The sequence below is a fragment of the Chlorocebus sabaeus genome, chromosome 28 (genome assembly GCF_047675955.1).
Source record: "Chlorocebus sabaeus isolate Y175 chromosome 28, mChlSab1.0.hap1, whole genome shotgun sequence".
NCBI classification, from domain to species: Eukaryota; Metazoa; Chordata; class Mammalia; order Primates; family Cercopithecidae; genus Chlorocebus; species Chlorocebus sabaeus.
In genome coordinates, this window is record NC_132931.1 from 21,514,200 (window position 1) to 21,535,440 (window position 21,241).

At 61.9% G+C, this 21,241-nt stretch overlaps 1 protein-coding gene across 1 annotated transcript in view; it reads right to left on the minus strand.

Annotated features, from left to right (window-relative positions):
• FAM20C (FAM20C golgi associated secretory pathway kinase) overlaps window positions 1–20,157 on the minus strand; it is a 67,049-nt gene extending 46,892 nt beyond the window's left edge. Inside the window, exons 1-3 of the mRNA XM_073012894.1 lie at window positions 18,938–20,157; window positions 17,010–17,188; window positions 3,069–3,147 (exon numbers count right to left, since the gene is read on the minus strand). Coding sequence (XP_072868995.1) covers window positions 3,069–3,147; window positions 17,010–17,188; window positions 18,938–19,542 — 863 coding nt within the window. The 5' untranslated portion in view covers window positions 19,543–20,157. The remainder of the gene's footprint in view (window positions 1–3,068; window positions 3,148–17,009; window positions 17,189–18,937) is intronic.
• Window positions 20,158–21,241: the final 1,084 nt, after the last annotated feature.

The following is a 21,241-nucleotide window of genomic DNA, read 5'->3' on the forward strand; positions in this document are numbered from 1 at the left end:
GTTTGCGAAAGGTTCGCACCCGCTCGTCCGCCTGAGGTGTGGGGTCCCTGCCTCCGCCCACCACGTGCCCTGTGGGAAGACCGAGTCCCAGACCAGCCTCTGGATGCCACAGCCTTGGACACATCCTGTTCCTTTCCGGGCCTCAGTTTCCCCAACTGCAGCTTCCCAGGCCTGTTTCCTGGCTATGCTGTAACCCGGCCCCCACCTCCCCACTCAGCCCACGTGTCACACCGGCCTCCCCAGGTGACAGCACAGCCCCGCCCAGCCCATCCGTCAGGGGCCTTGGCCTTCGGGCAAGCTGGGACGGCAGGGCCCCGACAAACGGGCTGGGGGCCGAGAGTCCTGGGAGGCAGCTCTGGAGCCTGGCACCTCCTCTGCCCGCTGCAGGACCATGGGAGGTCTCCTGACCTCTGCAGTCAGCCCACGTGGCCACGCTGGGGACGTGGGTGCCCACCATGGTGGGGGGCTGGGGGGGTTTAGGGAGGCCTGGGGAGGAAGAGGTGGGGGAGGTGAGGTGGAAGGTTGGGGGCAGGCCGGGAGGTTGGAAGAGGCTGGGGCAGGTCTGGGGGAGGTTTCAGGAGGTTGCAGGGACGGTGGTAGGAGGCAGGGAGATGTCCAAGGGGAGGTTCGGGGGTGGCTGGGAGGTTGGAGGAGGCACGGGAAGGTCCGAAGGGAGGATGGGGGAGGTTGGGGAAGGTCCGAGGGGAGGATGGGGGAGGTTGGGGGAGGCTGGGGGAGGTTGGGGGAGGTTGGGGGAGGCTGGGGGAGGCTGGGGGAGGTTGGGGGAGGCTGGGGTTGGGAGAGGGTGGGGGGAGGCTGGGAGGAGGCACGGGAAGGTCCGAGGGGAGGATGGGGGAGGCTGGGGGGAGGCTGGGGGGAGGCCCCGGGGAGGCTGACAGGGGAGGAGGAAGGGAGAAGGCGGGGGAGGTGGAGGGTAGGTCGGACACCCTGGGCTTAAGGGGACACTGGATCCTGGTCTCTACTTTCCTTCTCCAAACCCCAGTTCCCTCGGTTCTGGGAATGGCAGTGAACGCCACGTCCTACAACCCACACGTGAGGAGGGACGAACATAAAGGCTTCTGTACATAAGCCCCAAGCACAGGCTGGTCCACAACCGCCGACTGCCCGAGATGCTGGTTACTGCGGGGCTGGCGCAGAGCAGCGGCCCCGCAAATGTCACTGTTTTGCTGCCACAGCCGGACTTTCCACCTGCTCAGAGATGAGAAATGGGGCCTCAGGGATTCACACAGACCATGAAATAGGGGCCGGACAAGCCGGCGCCCAGGAACACTCTCCGAGGTCCCGTAGCTCAGGGTGACGGGGCCACCCCTCCAGGGGACGCTCCTGAATGAACCTGGAAACATCTGCTAGGCTGGAAAACGCACCCAAGGGTGGGAGCCGTGCCTGCGGCTCGAAGCCAGCTCAAGGGAGATGAAGACGCCGGACGCCGCCATTCGGAGGCTGTTCCGCTCCCGTTACTGCCAGGGGAGGGTCCACCCAGCAGCCGCCGCCCAGGCTCACCCCCGGCTCCACACCACAGCACCCTGAAAGGAGGGGTCTTCAAACAGCTCCCTCATGTAACCCAGGAGACCCTCAGGTCTCCGGGCAACACCGTCTGTCCCAGCTGAGCCTCCTCAACGGGGTCAGAGGCCACGAGCGGCCCGAGGAGGCCGTTTCACATCCACACAGAAACAGGGAAGGAAGCACCTGTAATCTCAGGCCCCATGCAGGGCTGGCCGTGAGACCCGTGGGGGCAGCGAGTCAGTTCCCACGTGTTCATCCCACCCCCGGCAGCAGCCCTTAGCTTCAGGCCCTGAGCTCTGATGGCCTCTGTGTGATTTTGGTGAACGGCTGCTCCTCAGCCCTGGTGAGCAGGGATGCCATTGGCCCCGGGCTCGGGCGTGGGACTGTGACTCACCCACCGGCTCCAGGCAGCCCTGGCTCTGAGGCCAGACGTGTGGGTCTTGGGGGAAGCCCGGAGCAGGGCCACCTCCCTCTGTCAAGTCCCTTCAGAACCTCTGTCCAGAGAAATGAGGGGCCCAGAAACCAAGCCCAGCTGCAAACATCTGCCTCCAACCACAACGTGCAAGCAGACAGCTATTATTTTGTTTGACCTGCAAAGTATATTATGAGCTTCTGAATTAGTTACTACCAAGATTAAACAATTAAAAACATCCATATTTCTAGCTTCTCTGGAAAGTCAGAAATCAGGCCAGACGGCCAAGGTCTGGTGAGCCGACAGGCCGCTGACCCCTTCCTGTGGGACGCACACCCCTCGGCCTGCCACAGGCCCCACCCAGCCCAGCAGCCTCCCTGGCATGACCTGCGTGTCCCTCAGGGCATTTGTGCCTGAAACACAGCAAGTCTCTCTTGCATAAACGGCCTCGTTTGGGACTCACAGAAGATCGCAGGACAACCTTGGCCCACCGGAGGTAGCAAGCCCGAGACCCACACCGTAGCCACTTCGCGGAACCTCCTGGGGTGGCCAAGTGTCCAAACACCCCTCGCCACGCGGTGTCACGTGCCACGGAGCGCTGTGGTACTGCTTTTGGTGACACGGTTTCTATTTGATCCAGAACAGGGCGCACTGTTCACTGGACCACATCCAGCCCGTTTTGTTGCATAAATGAAGACTTATTAGAACTCGGCCTCCCCCATCGCCACGGACTGCGTCTGGCTGCTCTGGGGCTAGGAACACCCTCTGAATACTGGGGAGAGACCGTGCACCTGCAAAGCCGGAAATAGCTGCATCCGGCCCTTTGTGGGAAAGGTGTGCGGACGTCACCCCGTTCAGAGAGGCATTCTTTGGTGTTCACATTCCAGGTAACTTGTTTAAAATACAAACGCTCATTCTCACCAGGTAAGAAACACCAGCAGTAGGTTTTCGGTCCTATAAAGAGGGATGAGGTGGGGAGGCCGTGGGAGAGCAGAGAAAATGAGGCCACCTCTGTTTCTCGTTTGCCACCATGGGGAGGGTGGAGAGTGGTCACCCACGGTCTCCCCAAAACACCCTGGGAGAAGACACGGCCCCCCCAGCAGAAGCCCGGCCCACGGGCCTCGGCACTTACTTCATGGGTTTGAACAGCGCCTGCCCGTAATTCTGGAAAGTCATGATGAGCTTCAACTGCGTGCCCCCCGACTTCATGGCTGCAGGAAGGAGGGAGAGAAACAGCGTCACTCTCTGGTCGCACGCCCCTTCTTCTCCTGGGCGGACGAGGGCTCTTGGCTGCCGTCCACACACACAGGCCAGCCAGGTGCTCCGGGCCTGGTCCGGGCGTCCCACCCCGCCTGGGAAGCTGCAGTTCTCTGCAGTGAAGCTCTCACCTGGCTGATGGATTCCCTGCCTGACACTCAGGGTTAAGCACTGGGGCAGATCTCTCCTTGCTGACCACAGACCCGAGGGCCCGACCCCAGAAGAGACGGCCGGCTGTGCTTACCTGGATATACACGTATACACACACACAGCCATGTACACGCTCACACCCAAGTACACACACCACACCCGTACACTACACACCACACACCTACACACCCACAGACACAGCCATGTACACACCCACACACACCACACACCCACACACACACGTACACACCCCCACACACAGCCATGTACACACCCACACACACCACACACCACACACACAGCCATGTACACGCTCACACCCAGGTACACACACCACACCCGTACACTACACACCACACACACATACACACCCACAGACACAGCCATGTACACACCCACACACACCACACACCACACCCGTACACTACACACCACACACCTACACACCCACACACACAAGGGCCTAATCTCTAGAAGGGACGGCCGGGTGTGCTTACCTGCCTGCAACACCTCACACACCCACTCACACCTGCGCACACCTGCACACCAACAAACACCGACATACTTTCACACCCCCCCAGACACCCCCACACACCCCTACATACACCTGCACAACCACACAGCCACTCACACCCCCGCAGACACCCACACACACCTGCACCCCCCGCACCTGCCTAAGAACGGGGAGTGGCGACTCCCGCCACGTTTCTGGGGAGCTGCAAGGAACCCCAGCAGGGTGACTCTGGGGAGACCCGGGGTTGAAAGCACCTGTCTCACTGGAGGCAGCTCCTGCAGCTCTGCAAGGACTCGCTGGGGGTGTGGAAGCCTCCAGAAGCCTCCTCCAGCTTTGGCCACCTCACCAGTCCAGGAGGCTCAAGAACTCCCAATAAGACCCTCCTTCAACCACTTTGGGATTTTCTTTTTGCTGCTGGAGAAGGAAGGCGGCTCCTGGGGGCTTCCCACAGCAGGGAAGGGGTTGGCCTCGGCCTGGGGCGCCCCGGGAGCTAAGCTGGCCACAGCGAGGGCCTCCAGGCCGCCCGAGACGGGGGGTCATCACACGGTGTGGACTGGCCAGGTCCTGGCCACACGGGGGACTGTCCAGTGCGAGAGGGGCCTCACGGGGCCACACCAGGCACTGGCCACACGCTAACGTCACAGGCGTGAACAGGAGCCGGGCGTCCCTGCCGTGAGAGATGTAAATGGAACGTGGTGGGGTGGCATGCGAGCGCTCGTGTGCAAAGGTGAAGAGGGAAGTGGGACGGGGCCCTGGGCACGGTTCAGGATCAGCCTCCCTGGGGAGCTAACATTTGAGCTGCCTTCGGAGCGAGGGGCAGGGCTGGCCCTGGCCCCACAGGAGATGGCACGACCCAGGAGAGGCAGAGCAAGCGCAGTCCCTGAAGGAGACAGTGAGCACCTGTGCAGGGCTGAGGGGGCCAGGACTGACGCATCACAGCGACGGGAGGGTGCAAAGGTGGGATGGGGGCCGGTGAGCCAGCAGGTCTCGGGGGTCCCAGGGAAGGTAAGGGCGGCCGGCGCGGGGCAGCAGGGCTGAGGGGCCGGTGCAGATGCTGTCCCGGCTGCTGTTGCTGCCCCAGAACCAACGGTGGACGCTGGAGGTGGGGGAGGCTGGGGCTGCGGCAGCTGCAGGAGACAGTGGCCGTTTGGTTGAAGATAAAGGCGGAAAAATGGAAAAATCCAAGAAATATCTGAGGATCTGAAAGGTATTTGACGGAGTGACGTGGGATATGGAGCAGGGGGACGGCCAGAGAAGGAATGGCGTGGAGGGAAGACCGAACCCAGCCAGCCCGGGACGACGGAGACTCTCCAGGGACCTCATGGTTCCTCCGCGTGGCTGGGGGGCACACGCGTGTGCTGAGGGCGTGGAACTCGGGGAGGGCCTAGCCCTGCAGGGGATGGTGGGACGGAGGAGCCGCCTGCAGATGGGTTTGTAGCTTTGGTGGAAGAGAGCTCAAGACACTCCCTTCAGACAGGAAGAACTGCCCCAGAGGAACCGAGGTCTCCGGTGGCGGCTGGCTGGGAGGGAGGGTCAGCGCGAGGACAGCGGGCTTCGGGGAGGGCCTGGGGGTGCCGTGGATGCGACCTGAGGACACTGAATCCTCCAGGAAGGCCAGGAGCATGGCCGGGAGTGCGGACTAGAAAGCAGAGGCTCCCACCATCCACGGGACGTCACTTTGGGCACAAGGGAGGAGCTGGCACCGGCCCCAGGCAGGAGGGAGACAGAGCCCGACTCCGGCACAGACACAGAAACAGTCAATGGCCTCTGATGCAACCTCAGGGCAGCGCGCTTGGCTTCCTGCGGCCAGGTGTCTCTGAGGCGTCTGCACCTCCCTCTCCTCAGTTTTCCCACCTGTTAAATGGGGCCCAGTGCCCGAGTGTGGCGGCTCACGCCTGAAATCCCAGCACTTTGGGAGGCTGAGGCAGGAGGCTTGCTTGAGGCCGAGAGTTTGAGACCTGCCTGGGCAATATAGCAAGACCCCATCTCTACCAAAAACTTTAAAAATTAACTGGTGTGGTGGTGTGTGTCTGTCCCGGCTACTCGGGAGGCTGACGGTGTGGTGCGTGTCTGTCCCGGCTACGCGGGAGGCTGACGTGGTGGTGGTGGTGTCTGTCCCGGCTACGCGGGAGGCTGACGTGGGAAGATTGAGGCCAGGGGCTCAAGATCAGCCTGCGCAACAGAGACCCTGTTTCTACAAAACAATGGGGCTCAGGACACGGACACCTGTCCCGCCTCCTTTCCAGGGTCCTGGTGAGTTGGCTGGTGCCCATGTGACCTGCCAGAACCTCAGCTGCTCCTGTAGAACGGGGGTGACACGCCTCATCCAGGACCACCCTTAGGACCACGTGGGGGCAGTGCCGTGAGTGGTCAGAACAGCAGCCACATCCGGGGACTCACCACAGTGAAGGCCACATGAGTGCCACGTTCCCTCCCTGAGAACTGACAACAGCGACAGTGTGGGGACTCACCACAGCCAGGGCCACACAGGTGCCACGTCCCCACCCCTGAGCAGAGAGAACAGCAACGGCGTGGGTGCTCACCACGGCAAAGGCCACAAGTGCCACGTCCTTCCCTGAGCATTAAGAACAGTGGCAGTGTGAGGACTCACCATAGCAAAGGCCACATGAGTGCCACGGCCCCTCCCTGGGCACCAAAAACAGCAACGGTGTGGCACTCTCCATGGCAAAGGTCATGCGAGTGCCACATCTCTTCCCTGAGTGTGAGAACAGCAGCAGTGGGGGCTCGCCACAGCAATGACCACTCAGGTGCCATGTGCCCCCCCATTTCTGATGCTCTTGCTGCCCCTGAGCTCACAGCTCACACCCCAGCCTGGCCAGGTCACGTGCTCATTCCCTCCAGGCAGCGTCTGCTCCAGCCACTGCCCTGTCAGGAACCATGACTGACAGGCCATGGTCAAGACTGGGGCTGGGCTCAGCGCCCTGGACCACTGTGCAGTCAGGACTGTCAATGAAACTGTCTGAGGCCGTGCCCTCCGCAGGTGAAGGAAGCAGCAGCAAATCTCATTTCTCTCCAAAACACTGCACAGAACCTGAACGCCGGCCTCAGGCAGGCCAGTAGCTCGAGGTTCCGCAGACGGGCTCCACCCGGCTTCTCACCGGGCACCGCAGACGGGCTCCGTCCGGCTTCTCACCGGGCACCGCAGACGGGCTCCACCCGGCTTCTCACCGGGCACCGCAGACGGGCTCCGTCCCAGCTTCTCACCGGGCACCGGGCACCACAGACGGGCTCCATCCGGCTTCTCACCGGGCACTGCAGACGGGCTCCACCCGGCTTCTCACACAGCACCGCAGACGGGCTCCGTCCCAGCTTCTCACCCGGCACCGCAGACGGGCTCCACCCAGCTTCTCACCGGGCACCGCAGACGGGCTCCACCCGGCTTCTCACCGGGCACCGCAGACGGGCTCCACCCGGCTTCTCACCGGGCACCGCAGACGGGCTCCGTCCGGCTTCTCACCGGGCACCGCAGACGGGCTCCGTCCCAGCTTCTCACCGGGCACCGCAGACGGGCTCCACCCGGCTTCTCACCGGGCACCGCAGACGGGCTCCACCCGGCTTCTCACCGGGCACCGCAGACGGGCTCCACCCGGCTTCTCACCGGGCACCGGAGGGTTTTCAATGACAGCCAACAGCGTATGATTTTACCAATAATCAAGGCAGCCCATTAAAAACTTAGACTCCATAACCATTTTCTTCTGAATACAGTGCACGGAGTTTTAAAACTGGGATGTGTGGACGGGCGCCTGAGGCTTGGTAGTTTTCTCCCAAAAGTAAAACTGTGGTTGACTTTAGTTTTCCATTTTTTTCCTTAACTGTGTTTCCAATTTCCACAATGAACAGGGAGTACATTTTTTAGTAAGATAAAAAAGAAGTGATGATTAAAAAATTAGCGGCTGGATTAAGCTCCATTGGATGTTCCCATTTCCATTTAGTAACTGGGGTCACAGGATTTAAGGGTTCCTTCCTGTACCAGGTGTATCAGCTCCTTCCAGGGCTCAGAACCGTACTTTTTAAAATAACAACATATTGGCCGGGCACGGTGGCTCACGCCTGTAATCCCAGCACTGTGGGAGGCCGAGGCCTGCAGATCACGAGGTCAGGAGATCGAGACCATCCTGGCGAACACGGTGAAACCCCGTCTCTACTAAAAATACAAAAAATTAGGCGGGCGTGGTGGCGGCGCCTGTAGTCCCAGCGACTCGGGAGGCTGAGGCAGGAGAACGGCGTGAACCCGGGAGACGGAGCTTGCGGTGAGCCGAGACTGCGCCACTCACTCCAGCCTGGGCCACAGAGCGAGACTCTGTCTCAGGAACAAACAAGCACACAAACAAACAGAAACCACATTATCCAAATCTGGTTGGCTCAGTCCTTCTTCCAGAAGCAGGTCCGGTCTCCCTGGCCCTTGTGCTCAGCTGTGAGGCCAGCTCCTCCCCACGGAGCAAATAAACGATTAGAAATTAAAGGGCATGAAGATCTCACAGCGACCGAGGACTCCGCTGCCTGTGGGCCGTGGGCTGTGCCGCCCACCTGAGCCCACCATTCGGTCTACCAAGTGGGTCTTCTGCTGGAAGACGTTTGGAATTCTGCTCTAAAATCAGATATGATGTCCCCGCAAAGACCAGCACACGAGCCGCCCGGCGTCTCAGGCCTTTGGCGTTCATTGGGATGGCTGGGAGGTGCAGACGTCCACCCTCCTGTCACTGAACGGGTCATCCTGCCCTCCCACCCAGGAAGGGGCCAGCAGGTGGCAGAGCCAGGACACAGAGCAGGCCTTGACAAAAAGGTGCCATTCAGGGTTTTCTTAAAGACAGACCAAGGTTCACGATGCTTGGAAATCTCACCTCACTGGTGGGAGAAGCCCAGGCGCGTGGGCACAGGCCCTGGGGACGGGACTGACGGAGACGCCTTCCCTGATGCGGCCTCCTGTGCCCCCGGTGGACAGGGGTCAGTCAGAGCCTGCCCAGCCCCAGTCTGGGGAGGGGCCCACTGAGAGCTGATCCCTCTGATGCCCATGAAGCTGGCTGAGACAGGGACGTCCTGGCACAGACCCCAAAGTCACCCCACACTGTGGACAAGTCTCAGACTCACCTGCTAAGCCCTCTCCCCCCCTACCACCTTCCCTCCACCTCCCTCTGTAGCCACCCCCACCTACCACCTTCCCTCCACCTCCCTCTGTAGCCACCCCCACCTACCACCTTCCCTCCACCTCCCTCTGTAGCCACCCCCCACCTCCACCTCCCTCTGTAGCCACCCCCCCAACCTCCACCTCCCTCTGTAGCCACCCCCCCCAATACAGGCCGTCATCAAACCAACAGCACAACTGGACCCCAGAAGGCCTCCAAGCCCCAATTCGCAGTGCAATAAAAACATGCAAATCTGGTCAGTTCAGTCCTTCTTCTGGAAGCAGGTCCCGTCTGCACTGCTTCAGTGGCCACCCGTCCTCTCTGTGCACACGGGAAGATCTCCATGGGCCCGTTCCTCCACTTCCCACCCAGCAGCCACCTGTCCTCTCTATACATACAGGACGATATCCACAGGGCCCCCCCCCCACCCACCCAGTTCTCCTAATTTCCACCCAGCAGCCACCTGTCCTCTCTATACATACAGGACGATATCCACCCGCCCCCCCCCCATTCCCCAGTACAATCTCAGCCAGCAGCCACCTGTCCTCTCTATACATACAGGACGATATCCACCCGCCCCCCCCCCATTCCCCAGTACAATCTCAGCCAGCAGCCACCTGTCCTCTCTATACACACAGGAATATGTCCACCCGCCCCCCCATTCCCCAGTACAATCCCACCCAGTGGCCACCCGTCCTCTGTGCACACGGGAAGATGTCCATAGGCCCCACTCCCCAGTGCAGTCCCACCCAGTGGCCACCTGTCCTCTCTAAGCACACGGGAAGATGTCCACAGGGCCCCCCATTCCCCAGTGCAGTCCTACCCAGTGGCCACCCATCCTCTGTGCACACGGGAAGATGCCCACTGCCTTTCGAATCGTTTCTTCCCATCTGGAACACCCTCTCCTTCCGACCCGCCTGCCCTGAGCACCTCCCACCACTTAACTCACCACCTTCAGACCGAAGGTGACAGTCCGCTTCTTCCCCGGCCTCCCTGAAGAATCCTATCGCCCAGATATCCGTCAGTGTACGTGATTCATTCAGACTGATTAATCATATTAATCTACATCACTAGGTAACATGGCTAGTTAACGTGATTAACATCCACTAGTTACACGAGTTAACCGCCACTAACAGAGTGCCCTGTGCTTTCATTATTTCAAGTTGCTGTCAGCACTAAGAGCTCGGGGCCACACAGATCCTCGGACACACTGGGTTTTGCCCACGGCCTCTCCCCGGGTGATGGCACGGGACAGAGGCGATGTCAGTGTGCAGGTGCCTTCTCAGAAGGACTCCAGGAGATGCTGGCATCTCCTATGAAATAAGAAACATACAGAAAGATGGCTGCTGTCACAGAAATACGAACGGACTTCGGTGCCTGGCCCCAGTCAGTGTGGCCCTGGGCAAGCCACGTAACTCCAGACAGCTCCGGCAACCCACTGGGAAGTTCTGTAAGGAAGAACCGAGGGCAGCTCTGGCGAGAGGGAGGGAGAGACGGCCCCGAAGGAAAGAGGTGCGTGGCCCGGGGCTGGGGGTCCCCACACCCCGCTCGGTGCTCACGGGAATGGAGACTGGGTACAACCACCACTCAGCCTTGGTTTCGGGTGGGAGCAGGAACCCTTTCTAACAAGAACCCCAACCTGACTAAATGAACCAGTTCCACTTCCTACAGGCCTGTGGACCACACAAACACATCCAGGTGTGAGATGCTGCAGTCGGTGTGGGCCACCATGCTGCCGCCCTTGGCCCTGGTCATCTCGTCTGCAAAGAGGGCCAGCGTCGTCCTTGGGGGTCACAGGCCCCTGCTGTTCACAGCCACCGTCTGGCCTCAAGGGTCAGAGGGAAGCAGTTATTCCTGAAGACGAACGGGGTCAGCTGTGTGTGCTGGAAGCAGGGCCTCACCCAGGGAGGGCTCAGATGTGAAGAATGTGACACCAGGAGGGCCCAGGTCACCCTGTTCTTTCCACCCCACACATCTCCAAGCCAGAGAGGTCTGCTGGGTGTCCCAGACCCCAGGTGCCCACACACAGCCTCATATACCCACTCACCGTGGGCACCGAAGGACCCGGTTCTGAGGAAAAGGAAGAAAAGGACAGAGTTGGCCAGCAGTGAGCACTCTGGGGCTGGCATCAAGGAGGCGAGAACTGTGGGCCACTCCTGCAAGGTAAGGGGCTGGAAGAGCTGAGAGCCCGCACCTGCTCCGGGCCTGGGTCTGCCAGTCCTCGACTCTCCTGGAGGCTTCAAGTGACAGGCAAGGCCACGTCAGCTCTGCCCAAAGTCCCGTCCATCACACACCACCCTCGGGACACTTTCACCAGAACTGCCTCCAGCCCAGACTGTTACTTATTTCACGATTTTCTTCAAGGCCCCTTTTATTTTGAAAGATCTGTTTTTTAAAAGAAAACTGCAGCCTTGCCCCAGCGGGGACCACGTCTGCAATTAGAAGGAACGTCGGCAGGAGCACGTCGGGGCACGCTCCTGCAGTTAGGCGGCTGCTGTCTCTGCTGGGCGTGCGGAGGCCGGTGCCTGGGTGACCCCAGGCCTCAGCAGCATGAGCTTTCGCTCCTCGCCTTCCATCAGACGGCTGGGAAGGGAGCTGAGTGCGGACCGAGCTATTGGCCGCCTCCTCCAGGCTCCACCCGAAATTGTCCTTTCCAGGCTGTCATTGTCCTTCTTTCAGGATGACCCACGGCCCCCCAGCCCTGGGGCCGTGGGCCTCCAGCTAATGGGGCATCTTCCCTTTTCTCTCTCCAGGTCGGCCGAGCCAGGCTCTGGGGCTGTGAACTGCAGGGGCAGTTACCACCTGCAGTGGGCAGGAGGTGGGGACGGTGGCCTTTCTGGAGCTGGTGCTGCCTTCCAAGGAGTTCCGCTCCCAACGGACAGACAGGGTGGCCGTGCCCTCCCGGGCACCTGCAGGCAGCTCCCTCTCGTGGGCTGAGACAGCGGAAGGCCCTTTGTTCCTTGAAGCTCACCGGCCGGTTAGTCCTGGATTCTAGCTAGACACATTCTTCCCCTTTCAGCAGATCAGTTCGTGTCAAGGACTCTCGTCCCGTGGGGTCAGTTTTCCTTGTGCAGGCATGTTCTCCCAACCACAGGCTTTGTCCCAATCTGGACGGAGCAATTCTGTATGTCAGTCCAGAAACTGCCCAAATCCTCACACGCCAGTGGGATAACTTTTTTTTTTTTTTTGAGACGGAGTCTCGCTCTGTCGCCCAGGCTGGAGTGCAGTGGCCGGATCTCAGCTCACTGCAAGCTCTGCCCCCCTGGTTCACGCCATTCTCCTGCCTCAGCCTCCTGAGTAGCTGGGACTACAGGCGCCCGCCACCTCGCCCGGCTAGTTTTTTTGTACTTTTTAGTAGATACGGGGTTTCACCGTGTTTGCCAGGATGGTCTCCATCTCCTGACCTCGTGATCCGCCCGTCTCAGCCTCCCAAAGTGCTGGGATTACAGGCTTGAGCCACCGCACCCGGCAGGGATGACTTTTTAAAATAGTAATTCCAAGTACAGCGTCGTTAATTATGTCATTTATTATTTGCATCCATAATCGTGCATGATGGCAGTTTAATTATCACCAGCGCCAGCCGAAGGCACTGCATGCTGGATTTCAAGCTGAATAGAAGTAGATAATATCCCAAGATTCTTTAAAGGTGGCAGTGGCCCGTTACCAGGCAGCCAGGAGCCCGGCTATAGATAAACCTCTGCCAGCCCTAACCAGCCGTCCTGCAGGCCACGTGGAGCACCATGAATTGGACTGGGTGGTTCTGAGCAGGGGAGGTTTCATGCAACCATTCTGAGGGACTCTCAGGCCTCGTTCTCCGTTACAACAATATTTCTGGGCTCATGTTTAATAGTAAGATGAATGACTTGAGATGAAAGTGAGCACCCAGGGGCCAGACAGCTGAGGGGACAGAACTCGGAGCCTGGAGCACGCAGGTGCTAATCTTGGACAAACCTCCTGCTTTTAGAGCCTGGGTTTCCCTCGTTGTGGAGCGGTGGTTGGAAGGCAGGGCTGGCCTTTGAAGGCTACCCCTGTTCTTGGTTGCAGGACCTGTCTCGGGGCACCAGGCTCTACACCTGCCTGATCGGCTTGGCGATGCCAAGGGCCCAGCCAGCGGCTGTTATCTCAAGCAGCTGGGTCTTCACCCAGAACCTCCATCTGGGAGTTCGTACTCAGAAGGGCCCTCAGAACAGCCGTGGCTGAGTCACGTCAGCCAGGCAGCAGCAAGCGGGGTCAGCAAGCAGGTCAGGCCCCTTCTGGGACAGAGCACATCCTCCAGGGACACTTGGCCTGGCCTAGGCCAGCCCCCTTGTGCCGTGCCCTGCAGACCAGGAGACCTGGGCCTGGGCGTGGAGCAACTCCGGTGGGACACTTGTTCCCAGGGATCTCTGCTTCCTCAGGAAGACAGAACTTCACAAACGAGAACTCACCTGTGAGCATCTCCAAGCCCAAGGCAGGGGGAGTACAGGGCCCAGTATCCAGTCCGAGACCCTCACGAGGCTCAGGCACCTGCCCAGCTCTGGCTTCCCCAGAGAAGAAGGATCAGCCCGCCTTGAAATGCTGCTGCCACACAGAGACCCCACCCAGCAGGTGAGCTGCCCCCAAATACTACTGCAGTGGAGACCCCACCCAGCAGGAGAGCTGCCCCCAAATACTACTGCAGTGTTGGAGACCCCACCCAGCAGGAGCGTTGACCCCAAATACTACTGCAGTGTTGGAGACCCCACCCAGCAGGTGAGCTGCCCCGAAATGCTGCTACACAGAGACCCCACCCAGCAGGTGAGCTGCCCCCAAATACTACTGCAGTGTTGGAGACCCCACCCAGCAGGTAAGCTGCTCCCAAATACTACTGCAGTGTTGGAGACCCCACCCAGCAGGTGAGCTGCCCCGAAATGCTGCTGCCACAGAGACCCCACCTAGCAGGTGAGCTGTCAGCCTCTGCTCTCATGTCTTTACTCATATTTGCACATTTAATCCTGAACAACCTCGTGAAGCCGGCACCACAGGTCCGGGCTCTCCTTCAACATCTTTGGGGGCAGCAGTATTTGGGGACTGCAAGTATTTCGATGATGAAAGCACACGTGGTACGTGGCTGCCACGAGTGGTATGCCCACACGGCTCTGGGGCAGAACCCCACAATCAAACACTCCTGTTCCTCAGAGGGACACGTGAATATTCACTGTGAGAGAGAAAAATAAGGATTTTTTAACTAGCCTCGGCGTTCTGCCCCCAAATCCATTCAGCTTGAGTCAGGTTTTGCTAATGAATGGGTTTTGTTTGTCATTCAGATTTGTCAGTCAGAGGTTACGGGGTCCGGATTATAACTGTCTCTATGTTCTCAGTGAGAAGCCCGGTGCTGGAGGGGTTCATCCATTTGCCCAGTTCTGCTCTGGCTAGTGGCCGGCAGAGCCAGGATTCACCCCCAGGTCTCCTGGGCCAGAGCCTGCTGTCCTGCCTGGGTGACGGGGCTGTGTCCGCTCACCTTCCTTGCAGGCCCTGCAGAGTGACTGTCAGCACCAAGCCTGTCCTCGGATGGGCCCCCACCCAAGAAGACAGGATTGGAGCCAATGTGGCCAACGTGGTCTAGGAGGCAGGCGAGCGAGATCAGCTCGGGCAGCCCTTCGGTAGGCACAGGACTTAACCAGGGCACACCCAGGCAGAGGCCACACCAGAACCCTGGGGTAGGGATTCCCTGGCAAAGGTTTTGTCCACACTACCGCAATGTCAGGCAGCCTGGGCACCACTGCCCTGGGGCAACTGGACCAAAGGGGGGTGGCAGTGATCCAGGGCTAGTCTGTCCAGATGGACAAAGGGCTCCTAAGGTGGGCAAAGCTGCCCCAGGCCCCAGGAGGCCCCGCACTCTCCCTGAAGCCGCTCTAGGAGCTCCCGGGCACAGAACTCCCGCACCTCTGCAGTGCTGGTGTTGGAAAGCTGACCGGTCCCTGAGGGACGCACAGAACTCCCGCACCTCTGCAGTGCTGGTGTTGGAAAGCTGACCGGTCCCTGAGGGACGCGGTGAGCTGCAGTGCCTGCCAAGGGCCTGGTGGCCTTTGGAATCCACCAAGTGCTCCCCCTGCTCAGACCCTGCCTGTGCACACGAGGGGGCTGTTGTGGAAGGCCACACACGAAGTACTAGCTAATATTTTACAAGCTTGCTCACGTGCACCATCTCATCCTATCCTTGCGTCGATCCTACATGGGGAGACCCCGCTGGACGGACGGGGAAAATGAGCTGGAGAGAAGCTCACACGGACGGCGGCATGGGAGGCTCCCGAACGTGGGTGCTGCGCCTCCCGAACGCCCTGGCTGGTGTGCAATGCTCTCACATTCCTCTCCCTGCCACGACGGACCCCACCTGGAAGGCGAGCCGCCTGACAGACCCCGTGGAAGGTCCTCAGCCCCTCCCAGTGGAGCCCCCTCCTCTCCACACGCCCTGCCTGGCATGTGTGGCTCTGAAGTGCTCATTTCTCCTCAGGACCGGGCACTGCATGTGCGTCTCTTCCGGGGGCCGTTGGGTCCACAGAGGCAGCGGATCTCCTTGAGGCTGAACTCATCCTCAACTCCCCACCACCCAGACACGGGGCCTGACATGCAGGAGGTGCTGGTAAAATCTGCTGAATGGACCCACACACTGATCAATGCATCGGATATTTCCTTAACGGCCACGCTCACTTTCGGGGGCAGAAGGGACGTTCCGGCTGTGGCTGTCTGCAGGACTGCCCTCCAGCACAGCTCGAAGCCCTCAGACCCCTGCAGGGCAGGAGAAAGGGAGAGTTTCCATGGAGGGGGGCCTCGAGGGATGGGGAGGGTTCAGGTTCCTCCCAGACAGTATGGAGGGAAGAGGACCCCCAGCTTGTCCAGCTGATCTCTCTTATGAGGTGAGCTGATCACGGAGTGGGGAGAAAGCTGCAAGTTCTCTCTTCCCATGGCCAGGTGAGTGTCCAGCAAATAACTCGGCACCGGACAGAGACCGCCAGGAACAGCCCTGAAGGGCTCCGGAAAACCCACCTGCCAGCCTGAAAGGGGACACCTGAGTCCTGTGTCAGCAACTGGGCAGAACCCCAGGCCGCCGGGACCCTTTCAGCCCCAGGGCTGCTTCTGAGACACACACGCAGCTAATGCGTGGGACGGCTGGCCTCGTCACACAGCGCAAAGAAAGCCCTGCCTTCAGGCTCTCCCAACCTCTGCACCTGCCCCCTGTGTGCACTCAGGCCCACTCCCTGCAATCCCCGGGGAGCAGCCGCTCCCACCAAAGGGCCTCAGCCCTGCCCTCACTGCCTCTCCAAGCACTGGTGACAAACGGGAGCTTCACAAACAATTGCCTACACGCTGAGAACAACGGCACCAAGCCTCCACACTCAGAAGCTGCAGTGGCACATTTTCCTGAAATCAGCAACCCGATGCCCTTTTTTGTCCAATTCAGCAGATCCCAAAGCACCTGGAGACGTTGCCTTTGAACTCCTCCACCCGGGAGGCCCAGGCCTCCATCCTGAACCCTGCCTACGTCTCCTCAGTATGAAATCGCACAGTGCCTTGCTGAGCTCTGACGAAGGACGGCTTCAAAACCACAAGAAGCAGGCTCATGGCTATCTCCCCACCCAGCCAGGGTCGTGTGCAGAAAAGCAGAAGAGTCCCACGCACACGGTCTCGGTGGAGGGGTCACCGCCGCCGAGGATGCCCTTCTAGTCCTCTACCCCAGGAGGGAGGGACGCTGTCGTCCAGTTGGCACCCCAAGGACCACCCAGGTGAGGAGGCAGAGCACAGCGGACGGGCTGTCCAGGCATCTCCCAGCTCATCGTGCAGCAGATCGGGGCACATCCAGTGTGAGTGCACACGAGACGCGAGCTTTCCGTCCCTCCACACTGCCTGTGCAGATCGCTGCAGGAGGTTAACGCTGCGGTAACGAACAACGGCCTCCCAGACCTCTCTAATGCACAGCCTGCCCCGGCAGCCCTGATGCCAGCCCCGGCCGGCACACAGACTGCCCTCAAGTGCACCCAAGGGCACCTACCCACGCTGGTGATCCTCTGGGAGCTGAGGTCGTGCAGCAGGGCCTCGATGGCTGGGTTGTGTCTGGAGTACAGCTCGTATCGGTTGATGCCAATGTGGAACTTGAGCCAGTTGGGATAGGAGTCCACGGCTGCCTCCCCGGTGGAGAGGAATTCTGCACCTTCAGCACCCACATGCGGCCTGCAGGGAGCAGCGGGGATGAACATCAGCACGGAAGGAACAGGCCGGTGAGCCGGATGACGGGGGAGAGGCCACCGACGCCAGTGTTTTTAACTCTGGGTTCAAGTCAGTGCAGATGTTATGGAAGGCGCCTCTGCTTAAAGAGGGTCCTGCAATGTCTGCACTTTCTTCTGCGGCTGCTCTGCTGCCAGCTAATAACACGGTGAAAGGCCTGTAATTCTTATTCATCCTCTGGAGATGCCACAGACTGTATAACTACAGCAAGACTAATCCCAGGACGTCAGCACTGCCCTGCCGTCCCCACCACGTCTGCCCCGGGGTCACCGAAATGGCCCCACCACGATGTCAGCTGAGGGGACCAGGGGCTGCTGGCTCTCCCTCAGAGTAGAGGGGAGAACCTACCATTGCCCGCAGACTGCATGAAAATCACAGACACGCCCAGTCTGTCAGGAACCTTCCCCGGCTCTCTGCTTTTGTTCCAACAACCAGGGGCAGAATGATGCAAGAGGCTAAATTTGATTTTAATGAGAGCAGCTTGGGTGGGGAGAGAGGAAAGAGGCAGCACTCTCTCCAGCCCAGGCTCCCAGGGAGGACCCGCCGCCCACGCAGCCTGTCCTCACATCTCTGGGGTCAAGGGACGGTTCTGGAGGGAGGACAGACCCTCCGTCTGCCTGCTGGGCTGGAGGGAAATGTGGAACTTGTCCTAGCTCGAATTCACCTAAAGCTGAGGAGGTTTCTGCCCAAGCTCTGTCCTGCCGTGGACGTGGGAAGGGGGCTAGGATCCACTTCCTGGCCACTCACTGCTCTGGGTGGCCGTCTCTCCCTGCCGAGAGCCACAGCCCAGGCCGCTGCTCTGGTTCTCAAATTTCCGAGCATTTCCTTGAACCTGACCAGCAGGCAAGGCTCAGAGGCTTCCAAACAGCCAGTGTGTTCAGACAGAAGGCACTGGGCCTGGTCACACTTCAGGGGAGAAGGGACTTGCGGCGAGGTCTTTTGGAAGGCCGGTCTCGCCTCTGCCGCTGCGGTAACCTTCTGCAGGGAGGGCAGGGAGTTACTTCTCCGGCCTCACCGTGGTTAATGTTCCACTGCCTCGGGTTGTAGCATCTGCTTGTTTTGATCTGTGTGGCCGAGGGAAGGGCTGGGGGGTGGGGAAAGGGCTTAGCCAGGACAGTTTAAAGAGATGTTCCCTGCGTGGCTTCTCGCCCTTTATGGAGCCATCGTCTCTTTGCAGCCAGCACATCCGCCGCCCGTGCTGGGTGGGCCCCTTTGTTGCACCTCATGGCTGCCAGCAAGATCCTCTGATAATTCTGCTCCAGCCACTGGGTTTAAAAGACTCAGACCTTCTCCCAGGTGCCCATCCAGAGCACCCTCACCAAGTGTCTGAAAGCCCAGCGGCAGCCTGGCCCCTTCCCGGGGAAATCCACTCTCCTTCTCTCACCAACCCATTCATTCACTGCCTGACCCCATTTCCCAAGCTGATGGCCAGGACTCGCTTCTAAAGGGCGCAGGGTCTGGCTTCCTCACCAGCAGCCACAGGGGCACAGCTCCCAGCCCCCGGCAGCCCCTCCCAAGGAGGAGGTTACTCTGGAGACAAAGGTAGGGCCCCGAGCTGGGCGGCCGCCTCCTCCCACACCACACTCCCTGCCCGGCCTCTTCCCTGGGGGGGCCTCTGGGGCCCCTGAACCTCTCTCCACCGTGCCTTGGGCTCACGGCTCCCGCGGGGGTGGGCACCTGCCAGCCCGCACTCACCAGTCCGGGCTTTCCACCGCTCTGGGGCTGAGCCTGCTGTCGCTGTTCACATTGAACAGGACGTCGTCCTCCGTGAGCGGCGGCACCGCCACCCGGTAAAGCGGGTGCTCGAACAGCCTGGCCAGGAGCGAGGCGTCTCCGCCGGGGCCGGACGGCGGCTCGGACTGACGCGGGCCGGGGTCTCGCAGCAGCGGCCGGTGCGCGGGGTCGTGGGGTCTCCGGGCGCCCGGGTCCCGCCCCCGCAAGGCGCGCTCGGCCGGCTCCGCCGCGGGCGGCAGTTTCTCCAGCGAGTGGGACGAGAGGTTGGAGGAGGGGTCGGAGCTGAAGTCCTGCAGGATGCGCAGCGTGTGCTTGTTGGGCCAGCCCGCGTCGGCGGCGGCGGAGGAGGCGGCCGGGGGCTCCCCGGGGCGGCCCCGAACCTGGGCCCAGCCGGGCGCGGCCACCTCGGCGGCGGGCTGCGCGCACGAACAGCCGGGCTCCCCCGAGGGCCGCGCGCCGCGCCGCTCCAGCCTGGGCAGCAGGTCCAGGGCGATGTGCAGCGCGCAGGCCACCAGGAAGACCATGAGGATGAGCACGCGGAACCGGCGAACCAGGATCATCTTCATGGCCGCGCGGCCGGCCCGGGCCTGGAGCGCGTTCCCCTCGCGCCCCTCTAGCTGCGGCTGGGCACGAGCGCGGCGCCGCCTCGCGGGTCAAGGTCCATGGGCGCCGGGCGGCTACCAGCTCCGGGGCTGTGCCCGGGCCCGGACCGCGTGCAGGGCGCCCGCCGCCAAAGCGCTGGGTCCCCGCGCCATCTCGGGGCCGTCCCCCCTCGGCCTCTCCGGAGCGGCCGCGCCCTCAGCCGGGGAGCGCAGGGGTCCTGGTCCGCGGGGCCGGGCGCGCGGGGGGCGGCGGGGGCCGCAGCAGGGGGAGGCTCGGCGCTCGCAGCGGCCGGCGCGGGGCTCATCGGGCGCGCGGGTCCATCCCGGCCGGGGCGCGACGGGCCCGGGCGGTGGCGGCGGCCGCAGGCGACCCGATCCTCAGCGCGGTCCGCTCCAGGCGCCGGGCGGGTGGGCGGGGAAGGGGCTGCTCCTCCGGGCCGGGCTCTGCCCTCACGCCGCGCCCGGGAGACCGGGGCCGGGAGGGCGAAGGGCGGAAGGGTGGGCGCGGAGCGGCCAGCGGGGTCCCGGGCAGGTGCAGCGGCCGCCCCGAGCGCAGCTCCCGCCTGGCCGAGCCTCTCGGCGCCCCGCGCCCCGGGCGGGCAGATATCGAGCGCCGCGGAGCCGCCCCCCGCGTCAGCGCCCGCAGATTGGCGGAGCCGCCGCCCCGGAGTCACGGCTGGGCCCGGGCCGGCTGCGCTGCGCTCTCCCTCCTCCTCCCCTCGGCCGCGCCCCGCGACGCCTCTGCAGCTCCGGGCGCGCTGAGGGAGGCGCCTGCGGCCCGCGGTTTGCAGAGGGAAGCGGCGGAGGCCGGGGGGGCCGCGCTCGGTTCCGGCCGGGCGAGCAGCTGCGGCCCAGTGGGGGGCTCCGGCCTGGCCGCTTCCCGGGACCCCCCCGCCCAGGGCCGCCGCCGCCGCCAGCTGCAGCCTCTCGGCTCCTCCCCGGAGGGGCCCGGGCCAAGTCCCTCCCCGGAGCCGCGGGGCGTCTGCGCCGCCGGATGAGCTCCCCGCCGGGCGGCGACCCCGTGCCCCACGCCCGTCTCGGCAGGAGGAGGCGGAGACGGCCCCGCGGGAGACCCGGGCAGCGACTGGGCCCGGACCCAGGGGACGCCAGGGCCCTGGAGCTCCCGGCACCGGCCCAGCCCGGGGGACGCGCCCGCCTTAACCCTCCCGACGCCGGCCCGCTGGGGGCGCAGAGCGGGGCTGGTGTGTCGGGGGCGCTTCCTGCTTGGGGCCCACGGGGTGTGTGAGTGCAGGCGTGTGCGTGTGCATGAGTGTGTGTGTTTGTGTGTGTGTTTGTGTGCGTGCATGTGTGTTTGTGTGTGTGTGCGTGTGTGTGTTTGTGTGTGTGTTTGTGTGCGTGTGTGTGTGTGTGCACATGCATGTGTGTGCACGCGAGTGCATCTCATCTGTCACCCACACCCAGGGCAGCGGTGCTTGTACAACGTGGCTTCTGCAAGTGGCAGCTTCTGGTCCCCCAGCCCCTAGTAGGGAATATGAGTGAATGTGGATGTCAGCCTAAGATCCTAGTCAGGGTGGTAAGTGTGTGGGAGGAGGCCACACCCCCTGTCCCCCAAACCAGCTGCTTCCCCAGTGCCCAGATTGCCTGGGCCAGCAGCCTCTGCAGCAAGCCCAGGCCGGTGGGCTGGGAGCAGGGCCTGGGCCCC